Genomic DNA, 14,488 nt, shown 5'->3' with positions numbered 1-14,488 from the left:
CAGCTCATCCCGGTCACACATATGTTAGAGGCCAGAGCTGGCAAAAAAAAGTGGCTCAGCACAAGTTGCTGCCAAGTGTGACACTTGACAACTGGAGTCTGATCCCCAGGACTCCCAAGGTGTAAGGAGAGAAAGGACTCCCAAAAGTTGTCTTCTGACCGCCAAACCCTGCAGGACAGACACGCATGCACACAGGCAGGCACACGCACACCTAATTTTTAAAATATAAAATTTTAAAAAGTTTGAGGCTGGTTGGCGTCGGCGCACGCCTTTAATCCCAGAACTCTCAAGGCAAAGGCAGCAGGATCTCTGTGAGTTCGAGGCCAGGTCTACAGAGCGAGTGCCAGGATAGGCTCCAAAGCTACAGAGAAACTGTCTCGGAAAAAAACCAAAACCAAAAAAAGCCACTTAACTACATGAGTTTCCATTCTCAATAAAACAAAAACACAAACCTCTACAAAAACAAAAGACATTTGACAACTTGAAAGCTGAGATAGGGAGAAATAGCCAGGGAAGAGGCTCACTCACCTATGACTCTGAGCCAAGTCACCCCCCTGCGGGTACCATTGGGAAAGGTGGCAAACTCGCAGGTATAATTGCCCTCGTCCTCCACCCTCAGTCCCCGGAAGGCCAGCGTGGCGTCCCGCAGGTCCGCATTTGTCTCCTGATTGGCTCTGACAAAGGACAGGCGCTCCTTGTTGAACTGAGTATTGGGGAAGTCCACGCCGAAGGAAGGGTGGAAGGCGGCCACCACTGTGGCATCCAGGCGCTGCCAGGTCACCTGAGAGACGCGCTCCGTCGTGGGCGGGAGCAGGTGACACGGTAACTCCACGGAGCCTCCCAGGCGGCCTCGAACCTCGGGGAGCACTCGTACCCGCACATCTTGGGCTCCTAGGGAGAGAGGAAAGAGTCAGCCATCGGGGTAGGGGACAAGCCGGCAGTCTCCAGAACTGGCAGTGCCAAGGCAGAGATGAGATTCCTATTTCTTTCTTTTTTTAAAAAATATTTATTATGTATACAGTCTTCTGACTGCAGGCCAGAAGAGGACACCAGATCTCACTGTAGATGGTTGTGAGCCACCATGTGGTTGCTGGGAACTGAACTCAGGACCTCTGGAAGAGCAGCCGGGGCTCTTAACCTCTGAGCCATCTCTCCAGCCCGAGATTCCTATTTCGTTCATGCATTCATTCATGACAGGGCCTCATTATGTCATAGTCCAGGCTCAATATGTGGCCAGACACTGCCTTGAACTCACAGGGCCCTGCCTGCCTCTGCCTCCCAGGGCTTAAGATTAAAACTGTGCGCCACCACACCTGACACCCTCCTTGTCTTTTAAATTTTATTTTTGTTTTTTAAAATTTATTTGTTTTTATTTCATGTGCATTGGTGTTTTGCCATGGGTGCCAGGTCCCCTGGAACTGGAGTTACAGACAGTTGTGAGCTGCCACGTGGGTGCTGGGAATTGAACCTGGGTTCTCTGGAAGAGCAGCCAGTGCTCTTAACCACTGAGCCATCTCTCCAGCCCCTAAATTTTTTTTTTTTTTTTTAGTTTATGTGATGGGTGTTTTGCCTGTATGCATGTCTGTGCACCACGTGCTTGCAATGCCAGTGGAGGCCAGGAGGGGGAGACAGAGTCCATGGAACTGGAGTTACAGGTGGTTTGAACCTCTGTGTGGTTGCTGGGAACTCAACCCGTATCCTCTGGATGAGCAGGCGGTGCTCCTAACAATTGAGCTGTGTCTTCAGCTCCCCACCTCATTTGAGACAGGGTCTCTGATTGGCCTGGAGCTCACTGGTTCAGCTAGGCTGCCCAACAAATCCCAGGGATCCCCCTGTCTCAGCCTCCCCGGTGCTGGGATTCCAATGTTCAATGCTGCATCTAGCTTTTGACACGGGTGCCAAGGATCAAATCCCGGTCCTCATATTAACATAGAAAGTATTTTGTCGGGGGCTGGAGACTTGGCTCAGTGGTTAAGAGCACTGACTGCTTCTTCCAGAAGACCCAGGTTCAATTCCCAGCCACCGCATGGTGGCTCACAACCATCCGTTATGAGATCTGGTGCCCTTTTCTGGCGTGCAGGCATACATGCAGACGGAACACTGTATGCATAATAAATAAATAAACCTTTAAAAAAAAAAAGAAAGTATTTTGTCCATCGATTTGTCTCCCTGGCTCTGTTCTCTGCCTACTTTTACATTGCTGGAGTTGGCGTAGGGCTTCACACATGCTAGGGGTGAATGTTTCAGCCCTGGAGCTACAGTCCTTTCTCCGGGATGGTTTCACATTGTATACAAGGTGGTTTGGTTACACACACACACACACACACACACACACACCCTGTTACTTCTCATCCCCTGTGGCTTCCCTGAACTCCTTTCTAGCCAACGAGTCTTCCTGACTTTCATGTGTTTTGTTGGGTCATCCACCGGGTCTAATTTCAGGTGCTGTGAATGAGCAGGGCAGTGGGTGCCGGAATATGGGCAACAAGCCTGAGGCTAGACCACTCAAGAAAATGGCTCCCCCTCCTTCAGCAACTGCCAATATCTCCTCGAGGATGGGGTCTTACCAGACCCTTCTCCTATTTTCCCACTTTATTTTTATGTATTTATTTTTGTTCTTTTTGTGACAGGCTCTCTCTACATAGATCTGGCTGTCCTTGAACTCACAGAGACCCACCTGCCCCTGGAAAAGAAATGCTAAGATAAAGGTGGGCACCACTGTGCCTGGCTTTAATTTTACTTAGATTTGTTTGTTATTATTATTGTTATTATTAGATATTGTGGGTGGTCCACACCTTTGATCCCAGCACTCGGGAGGCAGAGGCAGGTGCATCTCTATGAGTTCAAGGCCAGCTTGGTTTACAAAGCAAATTTTAGGACAGCCAAGGCAACCCTGTCTCAAACTACCAAACCAAACAAAAAAATTATTTGACGTGTAATGGGTGCTTTGCCTACACGTATGTCTGTGTGCCTGGTGCCCGTGGAATCCAGAAAAGGGTATCGGGTCCCCTGGAACTAGAGTTACAGACAACTGAGCTGCCGTGTGAGCGTTTAGACTTGAACTCAGGTCCTGTGGAAAGGCAGCCAGTGCTTTTAACTACCAAGCCAACTCTCCAGCCCCCAATTGCTCACATTAAACAAACAAACAAACAAACAAACAAAAAAGTCCCCAAAACATATGTTTATGTGTCTGCATCTATGTACGGCATGTTTGTGCAGGTACCTATGGAGGCCTGAAGAGGGCGGCTGATCCCTTGGAATCAGAGTTACAGGCAGTTCTGCAAAAGGAGTAAGTCCTCTCTCTGCATTAACTGTTGAACCATCTCTCCAGTACCTGTCTCCCCACTTTGAACAAATACAGAAACAAGGAGGGGCTGGAGAGATGGCTCAGACGTTAAGAGCACTGACTGCTCTTCCAGAGGACCTGAGTTCAATTCCCAGCAACCACATGGTGGCTCACAACCATCCCTGGTGCCCTCTGCTGGTGTGCAGATAGACATGGAAGCAGAAAGTTGTATACATAATAAATAAATAAATAAAATCTAAAAAAAAGAAAAGAAACAAGGAAGCCTGTGTCTTGGCTTTGGGAGGAAGTACTCCACGATGACCCAGGGCACAATAATGTGTGGGTTTAAATCCGGGCTCTTTACGTCTCTGTGCCTCAGTTTCCCAGCTGGGTAATGAGGACATAATGACAGTGTCGCACCCTCCAGGGGTGTTACGAGGACTAAGGAATGCTTAAAGAGCACTTTTGCATAGGTCCACAGGAAACTTGAACTAGGTAAACAAACAAAGAGGCCTGATAATTACAAGTGGCCTTTGACAGTGAGCCCCGAGGTAAGGACACAGCTCATGAGCAAATGCTCACAACCATCTGGAGAGAGAGCTGGGCAGAGTGGCCCTCCCTCGTGCAGTGGTGAGTGTGTACAGTCCTGGCCTCCTCACACACAAGAACTCAGGGAAACCAAGGTGTGGTAGCAAGAGCTTTTCATCCCAGCAGATGGATCTCTGTGAGTTCCAGGACAGTCAGGGAGACATGGCTAGACCTTGTCTCAAATAAATATAAATACAATATTCAGAGACTGGAGAGGTGGCTCAGAGGTCAAGAGCACCTGTTGCTCTTCCTAGGACCTGGGTTGGGTTCCCAGTACCCACAGGGTGGCTCACAACCATCTATAGCTCCAGCCCTTCCTCAGACACTGTGCACATATGGTACACACTCATGTAGGCACAACACCAAAACACTTAAAAATAATCTTTACTAAAGAAGAACCCTGGTGGCCCGGATGAGGGAATCTGACAGAGCACAATACCAAGTACAGACAGTGCCAGGAAGGATGGACGGTGGCAACCAGTGATGCCAAATAAGCCTCACCACTCAAACCTAGCCCACCTTGACCAAAAGGGTCTCATCCTCTACGGCAAAGCAGATCTATGAGGGCTGGGGAGAGGATAACTTAGCAACAGAGCCCCTGCCTGGAATCACTCCTCTCCCCCAGTGAGGGGCTGGGGGCGTGGCTCAGTGGTAGAGCCCCTGCCTGGAATCCCCCAGTGAGGAGCTGGGGGCGTGGTAGAGCCCCTGCCTAGAATCCCCCAGTGAGGAGCTGGGGGTGTGGCTCAGTGGTAGAGCCCCTGCCTGGAATCCCCCAGTGAGGAGCTGGGGGCGTGGTAGAGCCCCTGCCTAGAATCCCCCAGTGAGGAGCTGGGGGCGTGGCTCAGTGATAGAGCCCCTGCCTAGAATCCCCCCCCATACCCCCCCCACCGTGAGGGGCTGGGGCGTGGCTCAGTGATAGAGCCCCTGAATAACCCATGGGAAGCCCTGGGTTCCAGCCCTATCAGAGGGACGGCAGAAACATAAGTACTTTTTAGCAGAATTGCAACACAGAGAGATGCGAACTTCCTGCCAGTTGTTGCTTCCAGGCCGGATGACCTTTTGAAGCCCAAGTTCTTCCATGTGTAAAATGGAGACATTTAAGCCACCCTGCAGGGTCCCCTGGGACAATTCCAGTAAAAGATCTGACACTCTCTGCAGGCCAGGTCACAGGGTCAGTGCCTGTCCCCACGGGCCACATCTGGCAGGGTTTGCATTTGTTTCAGCCCAGGCAGAGGTTTTGCTTTGCTTATTTAGTCAGGGCCTCATTGTTTAGCTCCAGTTGGCCTTGAATTCACTTCAATCCTCCTGCCCCACTCTCCCGAGCACTGGGATCACACACACTTGCAAATGTGACTTAGAGCAGTACGTGGAACTAGGTGGAACTAGGCGGCAAGCACATTAAAGACAACAAAATGGGTTTGAAACGGTGTCAGTGAAGGGTTGGTGAGATGGCTCAGTGGGTAAAGGTGACTGCTGCCAAGACTGGCAACCTGAGTTCGATCCCTGAGACACACATAGTGGATGAAAAGTTCTCTTCTGACCACCACACATGTATCCTGCTCTCGTGTTCTCGCTCTCAAACACACACACATACACATGCGCGCACACACACATCCCAAATAAATGCTACAAGTTAGTCAGTGGCCTTCAGTTGTAATCCCAACACTAAGGAGGCAGAAACATGGAGAACCTGAATTTGAGGCCAGAGTTCCAAGTTAACCTGTGTTACACAGGCAGGCCCTGTCTCAAAGCAGTAATAATCGAAAAAATACAAATAACAAGAACCTCAGTGCCTCAAGACCTCCAGACTAAGTTTCTAGTTCTAAATAAAAGAGCAGGCAGCAGGGTGGTGGTGCATGCCTTTAGTCTCAGCACTCACGAGGAGGCAGACAGAGGCAGGCGGATTTCTGAGATCGAGGCCAGCCTGGTTTACAGAGTGAGTTACAGGGCAGCCAGGGCTACACAGAGAAATCCTGTCTGGAAAAAAAACAAAAAACAAACAAAAGTAAAACAAAAAAGAAAAGATGGGATGTTCAGGCCCCTGTGGGATGAACAGTGTCTGCCTTCTGAGTGATGGGATTCAAGCCATGCACCACCACTGCCCAGCATTTTGTTTGTTTTTTGAGATGGGATCTGGCTACATGGTCCTGGCTAGCAAGAAACTCACGATCCTGGGGTCACCTGCTTGCACCAGCACCCCCACCACCAGGAGTAGCCTATTTTTAAGGCCCATCTGAAACCACCAGGAAGCCCATTTTATAGGATCCATCTTTAAAATTTATCTTGAGCTGGACCAGCATTTACTGAGTGGGTCACTTCCTAGGTGTCTCTCTACACACAGGCAGAGAGAAACTATGGCAGCTGGTAACCCCTCTTCTCTGCTTGGAGCCTTCAAGGGCTCCATTTTCTCTCTGAACCCTGTGTGCTCCCACCCATCCCATCTCGGGGCTCATCTCTGGTCCTCTGGCCCAGAAAAGTTCTACCTCAGGGCCTTTACACTGTCTGTTCTCCTTTCCCAGAAGTTTGGTATGGTTTCTCCCTTATCTTGATTAGTGAGATCAACTCTGAGCACCATAATGATAACAAGGATTCCTTTTTGGGGCTGGGAGGGGTGTGTGTGTGTGTGTGTGGATTTCGAGACAGGTGTAAAAGCTCTGGCTGTCCTGGAACTAGCCCTGTAGATCAGGCTGGCCTCGAACTCACCGAGATCCAACTGGAATTAAAGATGTGTACCACCACCGCCACCGCCGGGTGATAACAAGGATTCTTAACCCCTCAACCCAACATGGCACCCACCACCTTTCTCCCCAGCAGGGCCCCGAGGGCAAGAGGTCTTTGTTTCACTCATCCCTATATTCCAGAGCCTGAAACAGTGCTTAGCATTCCAGAGGTGCTCCCTAAACTCGAAGGATGAATGAATGGGCAATCAAAATGGCGTTAGACTACCAGGCATGGAGGGACACACCTGTCATCCTACCCCAGGAGGAACAGACACAGGAAGAGCCTATGCAGCGAACACCTGTCTTACAAACAGCAAACTGTGCTAGGTCACACGAGCCAGGATTGATTTAGAGTGTATGGGCTTTTAGTGGGCAGCCATGGGAGTGTAAACACGGGGGAGGAAGGAACAGGACAAAGTTTAGAAAGATTAGTGACATTTAAGAAAAGGCTTCTGGGTCACTGTAGGGACTATGTTGATGGAGAAGGATCTAGATGGAAAAATTTTCACTCAAGCGGGAATGAGATCGTGAGACTGGGTTTGGTAAGGAAGAGAGACAGACTGGTGGAACCCCGGGGTCTGAAGACTTTGGGGTGAGGGGCATTCCCTGTGTCAGGTGGGGAGGCAGGGGAGATGAAGTTGAGAAGGCAGGAAGATTTGGGGCCCGGTTCTAAAAAAAAAACGCATCTCCTGGCTGGGAGATAGTGGTGCACGCCTTTAATCCCAGTGCTTGCGAGACAGAGGTATTTGGATCTCTGAGTTCAAGGCTAGCCTGGGCTACAGAGTGAGTTCCATGACAGCCAGGGTGATTACATAGAAACCCTGTCTCGAAAAATGAGAGAGAGAGAGAGAGACATCTCGTACAGGCAGCATGGCAGGTGGCTGTGTTGTGACCTTGCAGGGACACAGCCAACACCACGCCCCAGAGACAGTGGCCAGAAAATGGCCCATGGGAACACTTGGTTCTCTCTGCTTCCCTCAGCAGGGCTGACTGGTGACAGCTCCATAGAGACGTCAGCTGGGTCCTCAAACACACTTCCTCTCCCTAAGGACTGGAAGAGCAGGCTTCCGGCAGGCCAGAGTGGGGATGGTCTCTGGCATAAGAAAAGCCTAGGGTAAGAGCAAAGACCCAGGGGAGGGTTGGAGCTGGGGTCTCCTAGCCTGAGGGGGGAGGCTGGGTCCTATGCACCAGGTCAGGAGGAAGGTGAAGAAAGCTTGAAAGTGAACCCCCGGCCTCTTTGAGTCCTGCCTGGATGGCTCAAGTCTGGTCTGGCCCCAGCACACCTATAAAACCTCCTGTGTCCCGTCCCCCGCCCGTGGCAGGGTGGAGCAGGCCTGGAGCAAGCCCTTCAAGGCCAGAGTGATTTGAGCACTGGCATCAGCTGCTGCCTCAGCCACCTGGTTAATTAATTAATTACATTAATCAGGGTTCCCGCCCCCACGGCAGACATCCTGAGCCTGTCTGAGGGGTAGAATGCATCCAGGATACAAGGCCTGGGCTGTGTCTGGACTTCTATGTGGCCTCAGTTTTAACACTCGGGGGTTACTCGGGGTCCCTCTGGCCCCTTGGAGGCACAGCCTTCCTTTGCTACAGAGGCTCAGCTCCCAGAGGACCTCCTCCGGGAAGGACAGACAGACTCATCAGGGTGAAGCTCTCTAAGGCTCTTCCTGGCTGGGCCCTGGGGCAGATCACTCCCACATCCTGCCAAGAGAGTGGACACCTTAGCTTCCATCCCAGCCCCGGGAGACTCTGGCCTCTGCCCGTGAGCAGGTCCTATCCTACTTCTAGGATCTGTTCCTTCTCTTGGCGTCTCATTCTCCATAGTACCAGTCTCAGGCCTACTTATCTAAAACACGTATATGTATAGATATGGGAGGTCTAAATATGTAGCCTGGCTGCCCTGGAATTCTCTAATTAGACCAGACTCCCTTTGAACTCAGATCAGCCTGACTCTGCCTCCAGAGTCCTGGGATTAAAGGCCACTATGACACAAAATAACGATTTTGTTTTTTCTTTTTGACACGGGGTCTCTTGTACAGGCTGGCCTGAATTTAATAATGTAGCCAAAGATGACCTTGAACTTCCAACGTTCTGGTCTCTACCTTCCATTTTCGGGATTACAGGTGCACTCTACCACTGGTGATTCGTTTGGTGCTAGGGATCGAACCCCAGGCTTCATGCATGCTAGGCAAGCACCACACACACCCCCAGCTGGTTTGCTCCCGTCTGCTTTTCTGAGAGAAGGTCTCAGGTAACAGTGGCTGGCCTCAATCTCACTATGAAACTATGTAATCTTGAACTCACATTTAGATTACAGCCATGGGCTACCATGCCTGCTTTCGGAAGCAGGTGAGGATGGAACCCAGGGCTCCGGGCCTGCTAGGTGAGCACTCTACACTGAGTCACAACCCAGCCCATCTCTTTTCCTCTCTCTTTTCCTTCCTCAGCTCTATAGCCACGGCTGGCCCTGGGGCTCAAGAATCTGCAGCCTCAGCCTCCCCCATGCTGGCGCTAAGATTACAGGTCTGCCTCCACCACTCTCTCTTGAGACAGGGTCTTTCAATATAGCTCAGCCTGGCGTTGAACTCGCCGCAATCCCCCTGCCTCAGCCTTCTTAAGTGCTGGAGTTACAGGTGAGTGGTCACACTACTCCTGCCTTAAGGTTTCTGTTTCTGTGACCCCTGGGAAATGCGTGTCCCTGTGTGTCCCCACACCTTGCCACATCTCCTGACATACTTTCTCACTGCCTGGGCCATCACTCTGGGTCCCTCTCCTCCACCCTCCCCCTCCTGTTCCGTTTCTCAGCATTGCTGGGACATTAAAAATGTAACAGCATCCCAGGCGGGGGCAGGGGAGCTCGCCCTTGTGAAAGACTCCCTGTCCCTCGCCCTTGTGAAAGACTCCCCGTGGCCCCTCCACACTGGCTGGCCTTGAGACTGGCCTGTGCTCTGACCTCTCTGGGTCACAGGATCTCCACAGTCCCTCGGCTGGGGTCTTTTGGTCTTCGCTGCTGTCACCAAACCTCTTGGCCCTTCTGGGGTCCCTGCCTACACCCCTGCCCCTCTCTGATCTGCCTGCATTCTTTCTTTGTGCATGACTCCATCCTCTGGTCTGAGTCTCTGTCCCCGCTTGGCTTCTGTCCCTATCCCTGCTCTCCATCCCGTGCCTGTCCCCCCATCTCTCAGTCCCCCTTCCCTAACAAGAAGAGACAGCCAGGCCTGCAGGCCCCTCGCCTCCCCTCCCCCACCGCTGTGTGGGGCTGCCTGGCAGACATGGATGAGCAGAGCGAGATGGGGAGGGAAGAGCTCGCTCGGGCAGGAGGTCCAGGTGGTGAAAGCCCCGTTCCCTGAGGAGGCCAGGAAGGGGGGAGGCTGAGGAGCCAGAGCCAGGGGACAGAGATAGAAGAAAGGTGACGGGGAGATAAGAAACAGAGTTGAGATTAAGATGGGAAGAAAGAGAAGGGAGAAGGAAGAAATAAATGACGGAGCGAGAGAATGAGGAAGTGGAGGGAGGAGCAGGGTGGGTTATTGGAGGGCCGAGGTCCCCTTACAGCTTTTTCCAGGTGTGCCCAGCACATGGGAATCCCCCTGGAGGCCCAGCAGAGAGGGGACAAGCAATCGCCTTAGGTCTAGGAAACAGGAAGCACTTTGGGGAACCTGCCTAGCAAGAACACCGGATTGCTGGCTTTCAAAGGCCTGCAAGGCATAAGAGGGGACCTTTGGAAAGAGTGTGTTTTGCTTTTCTTTTTCTGTTTCCTACTTTGCAGTCTGGGAAGAGGAGCAAGGCTTGCTTTTGGGTTCCGTGGGACCCTCTGTAGGCTCTCACTCAAATCAACGCCTGGCCTGGAGAGTATGGCGGGTTTTGGAAATTCACCCAGAGTGGCAGGTTCTGATCCCAGCTGTCGCTGAGCTGAGACAGGCAGGAAGCTTGGTGGCCAAGGCTTGATGACCTCGAAGGAGGTACCGGAAAGGAAAATGAGGCCGAAGGAGTGATTCTCTCCAAGACCCACCTGATCCCACTTTCAGAGGAACCCCTCGGGGAACTCCCCACCCCCCCATCCCACAGTTTGCAGTTAGCAACAGCTGGGTCACCTGCTAGGGGCGGGGCGAGGTCAGCACACCTGTTCTCCCCAGCCTCCTCCGGGGGCCTTTCCCCTCCGGGAGTGGGGGGTGGTGGGAAGGGGCGCGGGCCTCGGAGAGGAGACTCCTCCTATTTACCTCTCCAAGTGCTTCGAGGACAAAGGCGTGACCACAGGAAAGATAAGGTCCCGAAACCGGGAGTCGGGACTCCGGAGCGCTCCCGCCCCGCCCCGCCCCTCCCAAACTAGGTGAAAGCGATACCGGAAAACTTCCCCAGGGACGTCGCCACTAGGCGCTCACAGGGAAAGGGGGAAGGGGAGAACCCCAAACCTCCCAGCCGCCGACTCTACCTAGGACACAGCCCGCGAAGTCCCCAGCTCCAGGCAGAGCCTTTTAGCCTTAAGATTACATTTGGGGGCCAAAGGTCAGAGTTCCCAGATCATTAAATTCCATTACCTACAGTTAAATCCGAAGCTGCCAAGATAGTGCCTCTGGCCCCCTAACTGTCCCTGGACCCCCCAGCGGACAGAGAGCTCTTTGGCCACAGTTAAACCCAAGACCCACAAGTTTGAACCCCTTTCCCCCCACAATTCTACCTAGATCCCGGCTAGGATCGTCTTCTGAGATTCTGGAGGCGGAACCAACCCTTCTGCGCTTGATTTCTTTCTTTCTTTTTTTTTTTCAGAAACGGGTGGTCAGTGCCTGTAAACTCCCTGAGGCCTCCTGAGGCTTGCACTCGGGACCCCACACCCTTCCCCCCACAGAGTGCCCCCAACTCTCACCATTGGCTTGCCAGGGCCCCCAAAGACCCGAGATCCCCACCCACCCACCCTTGGTCTAAGGAACCTTGACTGTGGGTCCCCTCGCGCCCAATTCTCCCAGGGCCTCAGACGCCCAACCTAGCCAGAAGGAAAAGAAAAGGGGGGGTGGTGGTGATGGCGGGTGTCGTCCCTCCTCACCATCAGGACCCTCCAGCTAGTGTGAGTGGGGGGAACATTCTTGACATTCCTGAGGCGGGGTGGGGGGGGAAGCAGAGACGGAAATCCAGATCCCGGATAAGTGATCGGCGCAGGATGGGTTTAACCCCTTCCACCCCGAGGGAGGTGGAGGGGGGACAGAGAAACCGGGGTAAGAATGGGCACTTGTGATTAAGAGGGGGGGTGGGTGCGGAGAGGGAGGCTAGCAGAGTCGGGAGACGGAGTGGGGGATGTTGAGGGGATCTCGGGGTCAGTGGGGCCAGCCTGGAAGGGGACACGAGGGAAGGGGCCTCGGGGAGCTGGGGGGAGAGGGGTGGCGGGGGGGGGCGATGCCCCGGCTCCCTCCACTCCAGGGGCGGAGGGAGGCATCCGCGCGTTTTCACCTGTTTCCTGGAGCAGGAGCAGAAGCAGCGACAACAGCGACAGCGACGGTGACAATCTGGACGGCGGGAGGACTGCGGCCCGGGCCATGGGGGGCCCGGGGAGGCACTGGGCCCGGGCAGGGGGAGCCTAGGGACCACTCTGCGTTCACCGATCGGCTGTGAGGACGGTCAGGGGCCTCAAGTGTCCGGCTCCGGGCCGGTGCCCGCCGATCGCGGCTCCCCGGATCGGTTCTTTGGGCCCAGCTTTCCCCCGCCTGGCTCTCAGGATCCGCGCCCCCCGGCCCCTCGCTTAGCTCCGGCGGGCCGGACCCGTGACGTCACAGGCCCCGCCCCTCTTCGCCCAGCCAAGCCCTGGGACCCAGGCCCCGCCCTCTCCCGGAGCTACGGCCCCACCCCTCTCCAGCCCCACACCTGTCCGGCCCCACGCTTCTGTCTCCGCCCTCTCCTGGGATTAAGCGCCGCCCCCTTGGCGGTGTGGCCACGCCCACCGCCGATGAGCCACGCCCCCCCCACCGGCCCCGGAAAAGTCCCACCGCGCCGCCTACTGGTCGCGCTACTGAGATGCGGTCACACTCACACACGCGCGCCCCTCCCCTCCTAAACTTCCGGTCGGCTCCGACCAGCGCAAGCCCCGCCTCCAGGTCCAGACCACGCCCCACTGCCCTCTGGTTAGCCTGAGCCTGGGGGCTCTCATTGGGTGGCCCTTCCTGAGGCTCCGCCCCTCGGCGCGGCCACACCCCCTTCCCCAGCCCCGCCCCTAGGCCTGCTGCTGTCGCGGGGTCGAGGTCACTTCTCGGCGGGCTGGGCGTCCTCCTGATCTCGGGCCTGGCCGCGCCGTTTCTCCCCGCACCTCTCTGAGTCCCCAGCATCCTCTTTGAGTCCCCCTCTGCGTCCCCGTGCTGCTCTGTCGCCCTGCTTCTGCCATCTCTTTGTCTGTCCCTGTGCCCGTGTCACTGGGTCCCCGCGTCTCGTGGCACGCCTGGGACTGCGTGCGTCTGTCTGTCTGTCTGTCTGTCTGTGTGCGCCTCTCTCTGCCTCAGCCGTTTTCTGTTTCCCGTCTCGCGGCTCTCTCTGTATGGAAATGTCACCCTGAACGTTTCTGTCCCTACATCTGGCCTCGGCGTCCCTCCCACCCGGTGTCCTTTTTTTTCTATATCACAGCTCCCCGCCAGGGGGCAGCGCAGACCAGCCCGACAGGCCGAGCCCCGCTGGGTGGGGCTGGAGCAGTCATTCCGGCCTCTGGCCCCACGAGTCCCTCCCCATGTCCTTGTCCCACTTTCTCTATCTCACCAGCGTCCTCTAGTCTCGGTGGCTGGTTTTGGCTTGGCCCCTTTGTCTCTCTCTAGACGCTCCTCCCTACCCCCACCTACCTGCCTCTGAGGGGAGCTGATGAAGTCCGTTTGGCGGGGTGAGGGGGGGAGCAGGAGGCAAAGGAAGGGGGATTCAGCTGCGGGGGTTTCCTGACATCCAAATCCTACCCGAGGGCCAGCCACTTGGAGGTTTCTTGCAAGAGAGCCACCTGGGCTGGACTAGGGACCCCCCCCCCTCCGTCTCCAGCTTGCCACACGCCTGGATCCCCTCCCCCAAGTGGCCCCCAGGAAGTGGAGCCTGGCTCTGACCCACTTGTTAAGGATGCTGTTTGCTTGTTTGCTTATTACTTTGTGTGCTTGCAGGCTATGCAAGCGTCTGAAGGTTGAGAACAACTTGCTTTGAGTTGGTTCTTCCATCAAGTGGGTGCTGGAGCCCCAAGCCCGATGGTCAGGCTTGGTGGCAAATGCCTTTACCTGCTAAGCCATTCATTCCACCCACCTTGGTTTTCTTTTTATGAGACGGTGTCCCATGTAGTCCCGGCTGGCTTCCAACTAGCTATGAAGCTGAGGATGACAAAGGCTGGGGTCGCAGGTGTAGGCTGCCACTCCTGGCTATGCCGAGTGTTGGGGCTTGAGCTGTGAGATGAGCCAGGACTCTCCAATCTGGGCTGCCTCGTACCCCTTTAACGAAACTGTAAAGCCTGTTAACTTTTTCTGTCTACCAGGCACTCAACTAAGCCTGCTGCAAATAATGCCCCCGTCAAAACTTGGGGGAGATAGGGAAACCAAGTCACGGGGAGGGGAAATGACTTGGTCCCAGAGGCGGAGTTACAAAAAAGGCAGGTCCAGAATGGTGGCTGTGGTGCAGGCCTTTAGTCCCAGAACTCCGGAGGTGGAGGAAGGCAGATCTCCGAGATCCAGGCCAGCCTGGTCTACAGAGTGAGTTCCAATCAGCCAGGGCTACACAGAGAAGCTCTGTCTCAAAAAAAGAGCAAAACCAGAATCCTAATAAGGCCACACTACTATAATGGTCCCCATGGGTGAAAGGTAAACTGAGGCATGGGACCTTTCCAAACCACCAGCCAGAAAGTAGCAGAATGAGGCATGAACCCTGGACTGTTGGTGCTTTTAGTAAGGGTGCAAAT

The 14,488-nt window shown here is 54.3% G+C and overlaps 1 protein-coding gene across 1 annotated transcript in view; it reads right to left on the bottom strand.

The window, feature by feature from the left end:
- Nectin2 (nectin cell adhesion molecule 2) overlaps nt 1–12,121 on the bottom strand; it is a 33,780-nt gene extending 21,659 nt beyond the window's left edge. Inside the window, exons 1-2 of the mRNA XM_027430872.2 lie at nt 12,034–12,121; nt 529–891 (exon numbers count right to left, since the gene is read on the bottom strand). Coding sequence (XP_027286673.1) covers nt 529–891; nt 12,034–12,121 — 451 coding nt within the window. The remainder of the gene's footprint in view (nt 1–528; nt 892–12,033) is intronic.
- Nucleotides 12,122–14,488: the final 2,367 nt, after the last annotated feature.

The sequence above is a fragment of the Cricetulus griseus genome, chromosome 9 (assembly GCF_003668045.3).
Source record: "Cricetulus griseus strain 17A/GY chromosome 9, alternate assembly CriGri-PICRH-1.0, whole genome shotgun sequence".
Taxonomy (NCBI): domain Eukaryota; kingdom Metazoa; phylum Chordata; class Mammalia; order Rodentia; family Cricetidae; genus Cricetulus; species Cricetulus griseus.
The sequence above is the reverse complement of the archived record's forward strand: the minus strand, read 5'-3'. Positions and strand labels throughout refer to the sequence as shown.